This window comes from Dermacentor andersoni, chromosome 7, assembly GCF_023375885.2.
Source record: "Dermacentor andersoni chromosome 7, qqDerAnde1_hic_scaffold, whole genome shotgun sequence".
Classification (NCBI taxonomy): domain Eukaryota; kingdom Metazoa; phylum Arthropoda; class Arachnida; order Ixodida; family Ixodidae; genus Dermacentor; species Dermacentor andersoni.
The window spans coordinates 59,403,728-59,415,168 of NC_092820.1; the positions used below are offsets into that span (position 1 = coordinate 59,403,728).

Here is an 11,441-nt window from a genome sequence, read left to right on the forward strand (position 1 = left end):
TTAAATTACAAAGGCTCCCAGAACCCAGACATGGACAGAGACATCATGGCGTCGGAAGTCTGCGCCGCTCTTAACCGCATCAAGACTGCCGCGGCCGCCGGCGATGACCATATCACCAACAAAATGCTCCGCAACATCGACGACCAGTCGGTCGCAGCACTTGCGGACCTTTTCAACCACCACTGGCATGAAGGTCGCCTTCCAGACTCCTGGAAACATGCCAAGGTAATCTTCATACCCAAACCAGGCAAACGACTCGATCTGGGCAACCTCCGGCCCATCTCGCTCACGTCTTGCCTGGGGAAGGTTATGGAGCACGTAGTTCTGAACAGACTCCACACTCACGCAGACAAGGAGGATCTTCTCCCCCCATCATGTTTGGGTTCCGGGCTGGACTCTCTACCCAAGACATCATGTGGCAGATACAACACGACATACTCGACCCTGTCCCATCCGGGCGACACGCACCATTCTCGGCCTCGACGTCAGTAAAGCGTTCGACAACGTGTCGCACGCTTCTATACTGACCAACCTCTCGCAGAAGAATGTAGGCACTCGCACCTACAACTACATTGCCAACTTTCTTCACAACCGCACTGCTGAACTCCACATTGGAGACCTCTGCAGTGACAAAGTCCCCATGCGCACCCGGGGAAAACCGCAGGGCACTGTTCTGTCCCCGTTCCTAATCAACATTACTATGCGAGGCCTTCCCACACTTCTCGACACCATACTCCACATTAAGCACTCAATATGCGCCGACGATATTACCCTCTGCACAAACTCTGGCTCGGACGGGGAGATACAAGATTCACTTCAACAGGCAATTGACACCGTCCACACTTACCTGCAGGCAAATGGTCTCGTTTGTTCTGAACTATTAGTTATACGAGACAGACGTGTTCGCCGACCCGTCCCCGACCCTCAAGAGCCGATCGCGCTTCACATTGCCATCCACCCCATAGCCCCCGTACAGACCATCCGCGTGTTAGGCATGCTGGTTCAGAACAACACGCAGAACTCGGAAGCCATCCAACGCCTCCGAACCACAGCCCAACAAATCAACGGCCTAAGCTGCCGCATGGCCAATCGCCGCAGGGGAATGCGGGAGACCGACCTCTGCCGCCTCACTCAAGCATACCTCATTAGTAGGATTGTCTACACATACCCTTATTACCACCTCCGCCGCAAAGACGAAGAGGCGGTAAATAGCATCATCCGCCGAGTACGCCGAGTACAAGGCGGCAATGGGACTGCCCCAGTCCGCCAGCACACAGCGTCTCCTCCAGCTTGGAGTATACAACACCCTCACAGAGCTGATAGAGGCACACAACGCTGCACAGATACACCGTCTTTCTCGCACCGAACACGGTCGTTACATTCTTAATCGTCTTAATATCAACCCTACAGGTGATATTCACCCCACTGCTCCCCTCCCGACTGGAGTCTTCAGTCGGCTGGTCATCAAAGCCATGGCCAAGAATATGCTACCCGGCCGTCACGATAGGCGCCGCCAACTGAAGGCACAAGCTTTAGACGTCACCTACTCCGCCGACCAGCATGCCATGTACGTGGACGCGGCGAAATGCGATTGTAACACATACGCAGCCTGCGTAGCGACGCCAACCACCTCTCTCATCAGTGCCGCTACAGTGCGCACACACTCCTCCTCCGCTGCCTAAGAGGTTGCGATCGCGCTAGCCATCGCGGATCCCCGCACAAGCACGGTTCTCAGTGACTCTAAACAAGCCATCCAAAATTTCTCAAAAACTCACTCTGTCTCCCCGCCGAACACATCCTCCGCGGTTGCGCTCTCGACAGAACTGTAAGCTTAGTGTGGGTACCTGCTCACGCGGGAAACTCTGGGAATGAAGGGGTCGACCGTTTAGCCCGAGGCCTAACTAACCGGGAGGCCGGCTCCTCGAACCCAGATGCGCTCGCAGAGGCCCCTAAATCCTATGCTGACATCACCAACTTCTACAAGGAGACGAGACGCGTGTACCCGCCTCCCCAACCCGACCTCGAACGAGCGCAAACCACCATGCTTCACAGACTGCAGACCGATTCAATACTCAGTCATTCTAGACTTTATTTAATCACTGGAGGGGATTACGACCCCGTCTGCACTAAGTGCGACCATGGAGTGTTCGCCACTCGGGCACACATTCTCTGGGGATGCGAGGGTAACCCTCCCCCACGATCATTACTGCCAGCTCCCTCCGAGGAGGGTTGGAACCAGCTGCTGACAAGAGCGGACAAGAAAACGCAACTCGCACTCGTCTCGTGGGCACAAGACGTCGCTCCCACCTGGGAGCCACACTAGGCCTACCTGCCCTAACTTCCTACCTTGCAGTGGCAAATAAGGTTGTTTCTCTCTCTCCCACGACTTCTCCCGGCACGCCTAGGGACAAACGCATACGACACGCGCAAGACACTCCTCCGAGGTGCCTAGGCAGAGTCATATATTCAAGGAGCAAAAGTCCCCACATTTCCTCTCTCCACCCGCTCTTACTCGCGCATGCGCGCACACGTCCAGCGTCTCTGCAAGTGCCACGCCCCGCTGTACCTACTAGAAATTGTAAATACGCTTCCCGGCCTGTAGTGGCAGCCTGGAACCACCATCAAAAGTGCACCTCCAACGACATTATCGTGCAGATTCGTACAGGGTGGAACATTATTATCGCAAGCACTCTGCACATTGAAAAAGCTGAGCTCCTTCGCCGGATGCCTGCGCTCGCCCTCGGCAGGAGCAATGACGACTTCAACACGTATGTTTCAGGAACACTCTAAGGCAAAAGAGAGTGAAATGGGTGTGTGGGTCATCCCATAAGGGACTAAATGAGCTGCCACAACCATTAAACCCTTTTGGGACTAACGGGGCCATGTCTAACCGATTGTCTCAATGGACGAACGGTACCAGGTTTAACCGTTAGTCCCAATGCCGTCGCACCTCACGAGATGAACGGTTAGTCCACATGCTATTGCACCTCACGAGATGAACGGTTAGTTCTCATGCCATTGTACCTCCCGAGATGAAAGGTTAGTCCACACAGATCAACAGCGAGGATGATCCATCTGGGATGATTTGTTCATCCCCAGGGATCAAGTTCAGGAATTACACCTAGTGGACTAAACTTGCCACTTTGTCCCTCGGTATGCTTCGTATATGACGACGTGCAATGCAATTTCCGCATTAAAAAAGTACAATATATATTTCCAAAGTGTTCTGCTACTTCAGCAGACACCGGAAATAGGAGGCAGGAAGTGACTATAATGAAAAATGCAATGAAATATGTTTTATTATTACATAATATACAAGAGAGGCAAAAGAATAAACGAGGCTGACTAAAATGCGCAACTGGCCAACAAGTAGGTAAATAAAGCAATGCATATGTCTTTAAGAAGACACTTAGGCAAATATGAATGTATGCAATGACATGCTTAATTTTCAACTGAAGCATGCTTTTAACACGGTGTACGCAACACGCGCTAGTGGCGACATGTGCGCGTTGCTTGGTACATCCAAAAGTTTAGCGATGACTGCCAGCGTTTTGTGCACCCCTTTTGCAAGCACGATGTCAAACGCCCAATAAAGGGTGAACAATGTTGACAGGGCTTCTGACAGCGTGTTCTCTTCAATCGCAATATCATCCAGAGAGACCGTAGAGGGTGTCGAATCCCATGCATCAACACTGCATATCACGGTAGGCACTCTGTGCGCAGTGCTCCTGTCCTGCGAAAAAAGAATTTGCAAATACCAAGTGACACAATTTGTTAGATGCACTGATATTAAAAGAAATAGCAATAAGTGAAGATACCCTTGCAAGTAAATGAACTCGCATGTTAAAATATCTGCAAGGTGAAACAAGCATGAGCTCATTATTTTTATAGACACTGCAGCATTCTATGTATGGCAGCAACTAATTCTGACGAGGCTCACGAACATCTGTTGAATTATTACTGCATGGGCCTTGGTTCAAATAAAATCTCTTGAGCATGCCGAGTTCAGGTGAAAAGGGTGCAAATGTGTCCTAATGCCATATGTCTGACTAGTTTGCTGTGCACCATATTTTTCTTGTATAAGGCGTGTTTATTTCCAAAATATTGGTCGCTGTCTTTGCCTACAGATGCCAGCTCCGAGAGTTTGCCATGTGGGCAGTGCAGCAGCCGCAGCAAAGGCCGCCATTATAGGCTCTGTTATATAGGCCCCTCCGTGATTGAAGGCGCCTTTACATCACGATTTTCACTGTTACATTGCAGCACCCAACTAAAAAAGAGCACCGCTTGTTTATCATTATGGTTATCATCATCATTCACACACGCGAGAGGTCTCAGCTGTCTAGAGGTAGTCAGTGCTAACGTTTTCCAGTCGGCATTTAGCTTTTCTATGTGTGTGTATTGTGTATGTGTTGGTACGCATGTTCAGGCATGATATGAGCATTGCTTGCATGTTAAATTCAATTATGGGGTTTTACTTGCCAAAACCACTTTTTGATTATGAGGCATGCCGTAGTGGAGGACTCCGGAAATTTTGACTACCTGGGGTTCTTCAACATGCACCTAAATCTAAGTACACGGGTGTTTTCGCATTTTGCCTCCATTGAAATGCGGCCGCCGTCGCCGGGATTCGATCCCGCGACCTTGTGCTCAGCAGGCCAACACCATAGCCACTGAGCAAACATGGTGGGTGCTTGCATGTTCCCCCTGACCACGTCACGCTACAGAGGCAACGCCAGCGACGTGCTTCATCATGCTTACATTGTTGCGTACAAGTTATTAAGGTGCCGACGATGGTGACCCAGTGATGCTGCCAGCTGAAGAGGCAGATCTTTTGACAGTGCATGGGAGGATTGAGTGGTAAATCTGCTGTTAGTGTCCCTTAGTTGCAGAGTGGCCAGTGCAACACCAAAGAGCACCACCACTTATTCCCTTTGTCCGCACTGCCTTACCATTTGCAAAGTCACTGTCGTTCATGCCACCGTAACCCAATCTTCAATTATCCTATTATCCTCTCACGTCATCGCAACAAACTAACAAGAGAAATAATTGAAGCATTCCATGTGTACAGATTAAAGGAATAATGCATTAGCCAAGCTTTAGTGACCCTTTCATCCAAGGAAATTGACAACCTTGGTCACACAAGTTATTATGTAGCGTGACATTATGTGTTCTTTTCATTATTTAACCTGTCTCCTGAGTTTTCTTTTACATTTGTCTTGTCTACATACTCAGTCCTCCATTTTTTTTATCACCCGGCTTTGTACATTTACATGTGCAATCTTTTTCTTCCATACTGATCCATTTGGATATAAGGCTTCTCTTCAATAAGTTCATTTGCGAGTACAGCACATGTCCTGTCATTTTCTGTCTTTACCATTATGTTTAGCAGTGCTGTCCAGTTAAACTTGTGGAGCACAAGTATAAAGTATATAAACAACCAAAAGAAAATAATCGCTTAGTCACTAGATTTCCACTTTTTCTTTTCAATGGAGCAAACCTTACTAACATTGGAGCAGTGGTTGCCAAGAAAAACTTTTTCCTTCCCATGTATTTAGACAGGATGTTCAGACTAAGGCTTCCCCTCAAGGCAAGTCACTGACACACATGGACATTTTCTCTCTGAGGAGCCCTTGCTACTGTCTTGACCTGTCACTAGCTATACATAAACAAGACTAGGAAACAGCGAATCTTTGAGGTAACTTCGATAGCCTTCGGCTCCACTTAAGGGTTCTAATACTTGCCATAAAGTAGTGAACTGAGCCTGAGCTCGAGTCATAACCGTGCCAAAGTGGCGTGGTTTATCCCACAGCTCACTACACTTACTGCTTACAGTTCAGGTGCACTTACAGTTGTCAAAAATGCTTCCTTGCGCTCTTTAACGAGACAGGGCAGCAAACAAATTGCAGCAGTCTCCATCAAATCTGGAAGGAAAAGTGCTAAATGTAAGCAGGTCAAACAGGGTAGCACAAATGCAATACGCTGTCACCCCCACCAGAATAAGTAGCTATAACATTAGTAGGCCTGACAAACGATACATTGCACCTTAAATGCATGTCTATCTAGGATTCGTATGTCAATACTCCCAACAGCTAATTAAAAATAACCAATTTCAAGAATCCCTTTCTGTTTTGTTCAAATTTTGGCGTTTTAAATGTTTGTACCCGCAGCACCTACTTGGAGATGTCTGTAAGAGATATTTAAACAGCGGGTGTGTGCGAATAGTAATTTCTGAGACCGAGATGAAAATGAGTAGAGTAGTGCCAGAAGAAAATATATTTTTCAAATATCTTTTTAATAAAACACAGGAATTTTCACAATTACTATAAAACGATGTGGACATCGTAGTATTCTTTATGTTAGAGAGTTTCCATCATCATTACATAGCAGATTATGAAGGGCTATTTGTTAGAAGCACTAATGGAGCATTAAAATCACGTAAGCAGTTTCTTCATAACAGGACTCTTTGGAGTGCAAACGATCTCTGTATAACTGGCAAGTATGGCTCTTACAGTGAGTAGTTTGATCCACTACATAAGCTATCATGTTCTATGTCTATACGATTCGCACACGGATGACATTCGCCATACCTTTACTTCAGTTCACTCATTAAGTACACTTTCCTCAGCATGATGATCATGATTAAACATATATTAGTGATTTCGAATCATCCTGCAGAACAGCCTCTTTACGATTTCTTTTGTCCTCGGTGGCAGCCTCCAAGCGACTGTTAAAGTCCGCAAGAAATGCCTCAAGATGCCGTTTCTTCTGCGCTTTTTCAATTACCTTCTTTGCAACTGCACGCAGTAGGGGTCGCAGTGTTGTACTGAGGTCAACACCTGTTTGCAGCATAAACTCGTTGGGAAGCCTAATGTAGGAAAAATAAAAGATAAAATGGTCAGTTCTTACATTAGCGCTTTGATCTAAAGCAAATAAAATTAAAAATTGCAGTCACTCGCCTCACAGCCTGCTCGTTTTCAACTTCTTTGGCTGCACAAGCAGTGTATTTTGCCTAAAGCAGTTAGCACAATTTATATTGCAAGCTTTGAGCTACAACTCGAACGCACAAAACTAACCGTGATGGAAATAAATGCATGCTGCAAGAACTACTAGGAATGTGTTATCTGCTAGCTAACAAGTGGGTTAACTTAGTCTTTACATGGTGCAAATTGGACGATAAGCTACTTGAACAATAGCGTCCACCTGAAATATCCTAAAATATCATAATGCCACAAGATACCCTAGCAGCTTCCAAAATTAGGGAACAGGCTATGCAAAACATAAAATAAAGCAATGAGGCAGGCAGCAGCTTTAGTTTCTCTTTCGAAAGTTACACTTAAACTTTGCGTAGACCAGGAGTCTATTGCATGTACAAGGACTGGTCATGGCATCACCATGCATTGCATGGAGCCATCGCATTCCATATCACAAATATGTCATGCAAAGTATAAGAGAAATATTTTCTCAGAGCCTTTCTGCAAGCCACTAACATGACAATGAATGATGGGGAAATTTTAGGGATACCCTATACCAAAGCACACCATGTTCTTCCTCTCCTCTTTTATCTAATGGCTCACAGGATCCAAGCAGTGAACAGCGAGCATGAGTCCTTGGAATAGTCTTTTTTGTCGTGTAACGTCTGTGATAAAGATTGTTCGGCTGCCCAAAGTAGCTGTGACATAGCACAGAGTTGTTTGGAGGGCACATAGCCATTTAACCCCGACAAGGCTAGCTTGTGTTCATATTCCAGCAAGCCATGTGTGTAGCCATTCCAATTACTGCAGTGTTGCAGGACGCTAAAAATTGGTGCATTCGTGCAACTACTAAACTCACGATTTGTTAATGAAAGATCGATGGAAGCGCAATGAATGCAAACAGTACAGTCCAAATACTATTATGCTTACTAAACAGAACATAAGTACACTGTGACTTAAACTTGTTCAGAGGCAGTTATTGTGAACATGTAAAACTTCCACAGTACAACACTGATGCTACAGTGAAACCTAAATAATAACGCAATACGGCAAATGTATTTGGTAACCAAGCATACAACAAGACATTTAAAAAAACACAGTAGTAATTACCATGGCGCTTAATTTTAGAGCTGGATATTCATCCGTGATAGCCAGTATTGATAGGCACTCCTTTTCAATGCAGTCCCGTCGAGTTCTGAATGTCCGTAACATGAAATCTGTGACATACGAAAAGTTAGCCTTTGGTTTCAGAAGCTCATTTTTCATGGAAGTGATGTGGCTTCTGATGCTGCTCTCATCTTCGCCATCCCACACTTCAACAACCTAAGGAAGAAAAGAAATGTACCAGACACCTTTCAAGTTAAATGATTTCTTACATGCCAACGCCAGGCAAATGATGCTTACAGCAGTAGGTCTTCTCATTCTTTTTGCCGTTGCCTCGCCACTGGTCAATGTACTTGTGTGAGTCCTTTTGGTAGGCACAATTTCCCCACGCTGTATCTTTATCTTTCTCCTTTCATACTTCGCCTTGAAGCGCAACGATTCCCTCCAAGAATCCTGAAAGTTTAAAATGTCAACATTTTATTACATCTCACAATATGGTTCCTAATATGTTTTGGTTATTACTGCAAAACAATGCTAGAAACTGGCAGATCTGCCAGCTTATAGCATTGCTTTGAAACATTCTGAAACATTAAGACAAAATGTGCATTTTTTTCTAAAGCACTGTGCTGCTTTCAATAACGTTTTGCTTACTGGGGTATTCTAAAGCATGCATCAAGACATTAAAATACGCAAATTAGTGTTCAGAGTGGTTAGGTCATGTGCAAGGTGCCACGGGTAACTGTAACATGCACATACTCTCTCAGGTGTTCACATTACGTGCATGAGATGAACAACACAGACCTCATTACCAGCCATGTTGAGTGCTAGCAGTGCACATGCTAGCTAATCAAAAGCCTACATGTGAAGGTACCCGCTAGTAATTGCGGCAGTTATGGGAGAACAAAAGCTACGTGCTAAATATATTTGACCAAGGCATACTTCTGTACAGTGCCAAATGCAAGAGATGAAACAATATTGCACAGCAATCACTGATAAGCCGTAATTTTCAAAGAGATCAAGTGCTGTGTCACTAACAAAAACACTGTGGCAGTACTGCAGGCATATCGCGCATGAAAGTAAAATTTTACCATAAACATAACATGCTCCATCTATCTTACTTTATTTTGCTGTAGATAAAAAAAATCTGATCAAAGGACGAACTGCTGCAGATATTACTTAGTGGAAATCAGCAATACGTAGAAAGTAGTAAAGCTTACATATCCTGTTCCAGTGCTGTCAGCCAAACTGGGGTATTTTGCTACAAGCGCTTTGCTTGCTTTCTCGTACAGCTTTCCTGAATGCCTAAACAAAAACCAGTGTTACCAGAGAGGTCAGGGAGTCATGTGTATCAAAATTCAAAAGAAGAAAGTGTACACATTCTCTACTAATAGTGTAATTGCTGCAGGTAACAAAAAGAGGAGCACTGTAAAAATCAGTAAAATCAAGTGTGCTTACTGATTAAGGTAATGGGCATTTCTCATATAACACAAATTTCTGACTTAAGTGAGGTAGTGGGAGCAATACCAGAAACGCTACAGTGCTACAGGACTGATTTTTTTGGTGTTAATGTCACAGATTGATTTGCTGGCTAGGAAAGTTGAAAGTGGAACTTTCATTTGCCTGACCACCTGTTGCTCCTATTACGCCCCAAAATTGAGTATATTAGGGCTGTGCCTTTTTACTTTGTGAAAAAGTGACTATATAATCACAGCTTGTGCTCTAAGAAATAAATAAATGCTCATTGAAGAGTCTGCACAAATTCTAACATAATTTTTTTTTCATGATTTCAAATGTTACGAGCGCCTTTGCGAGAAAAGCAAAGCCATATCAAGCTGGAAATGTTCATTTTTGACACCCCATGGCTTCGTGGATTGTCATTGTGATCAATCCCGAATGACGAATTAATTTTGATTTCTAGTGCCATGCCACCGAAGCGACACTCAGTGAGGTGAACTCGCTCGAAGGATCACTAAATTTGCTCACGTGACTGGGCTATGTCAAGTGCATTTCTGTGGCACAATCCAAGGATGTGTATACAAATGCAAGCAACATGTGTCCTAAAATACCTTAAGTTCTTTGCCGAACTTTTCTTAACTGTGCTGTTAACTTTTACATCACAGCTGACACCTAATGATCAAAATCAGTTAGTTGAATCATGATTATCTTTTGCATTGTTTTAGATAGTCCCTTAGTAGGAACAGGCGGTATGTGAACCTGCATGCTCATGCAAGCATACTTCTCTTAGCTGCCAGTTTACAATTATTGCACATTGGCCAAAACTGAATGAGCAAAATTGCATGCTTGCATTGACAATACTTCGCACACATGCGTGCTAAGAAACAGTGTGTACTACAAAAAATGAAACAGGAGGCTCACTTTGTTTAGCACCATACGGTAGACCAGATAATTCTTACTCGAGGGGACCCCAGAATTTCATTTGAATTATCAAATGCAAGCATAAACATGACTTGGGGAAAGATATTAGCCTATACTGTAATGAAATATTCATTTATTCGCATTCTTAAAATCAACTGCAAATTGTTGACTGCGTTTAGCAGCTTCTGACTTCAAAACTAAGTTTTCTATTCCAGAGGGGGCAACCAGTTCTTTTCTCCTCATGGTTTTGACAGCTTTGACAACTGCAGGCAGGCAATCGGCTTCATTTTCAGCTGTTTGAAAGATATATGCACTCAAATGTTCAGCTGGAGTGACAAAGGCAGCTGATGTTTCCGGTACGGACAAGAAAAATAAGTTCGAACTAGCAGAATTAACCAAATGCTGCAGTTTGAATTAAGCGGCTTTTAAGTACATTAAAAACATAGTGGGTCAAAAAAAAAAATAGAAAATTTGTTTGAAATAACTGAGGCTACGAAATATCCAAGCTTGAAATATTGCAAGTTTACTGTAGGAAGGCCATCCAGTGCAACAAGATAACAGCATTGTAAAAACAAGGTGCGCAAAAGTATATAAACTGCCTCTCACATTCCATATGAGCAGAGGTCGTGAAACAACCACTGGATGAGTCGCTGCCTCTTTTCAAAGTGCATCCCAGAACGATGTTTCTCAACAGCCATTTGGATGTCCAGTGCTACTGGTGGGAGTGTGTATGACGTAAGTGTAGGTGCTAGCTGCAGCGGCATTTGTGCTACTGCAACGTCCAAAACATCCACAACCCTGCAATAGTAGGTCAAAATAACCACAGCTATAAAACAGCAAGAAAAATCTCAGAATTTTTTATAGTGAACAAAAGAGTTGGTAGTCAACTGGTAGTCAATCTTCAAGATTCTTTTTTACAGCTAATGAAAAACATACAAATAAATTTAATCGTATATTAGTAGGAAAATTATTAATTCCTGCGCTCGGGGC

At 44.3% G+C, this 11,441-nt stretch overlaps 1 protein-coding gene across 1 annotated transcript; it reads right to left on the reverse strand.

Moving 5' to 3' along the window:
* Positions 1–3,251: 3,251 nt before the first annotated feature.
* LOC126534872 (uncharacterized) lies at positions 3,252–10,992 on the reverse strand. The gene is made up of 7 exons (XM_072289459.1): positions 10,979–10,992; positions 9,293–9,377; positions 8,376–8,528; positions 8,082–8,294; positions 6,175–6,184; positions 5,848–5,921; positions 3,252–3,733 (listed from the first exon to the last, which is right to left on the reverse strand). Exons 1-7 carry the CDS (start codon positions 10,990–10,992, stop codon positions 3,449–3,451), a joined length of 834 nt encoding a protein of 277 aa, XP_072145560.1. The 3' UTR covers positions 3,252–3,448.
* Between the last annotated feature and the right edge of the window lie 449 nt (positions 10,993–11,441).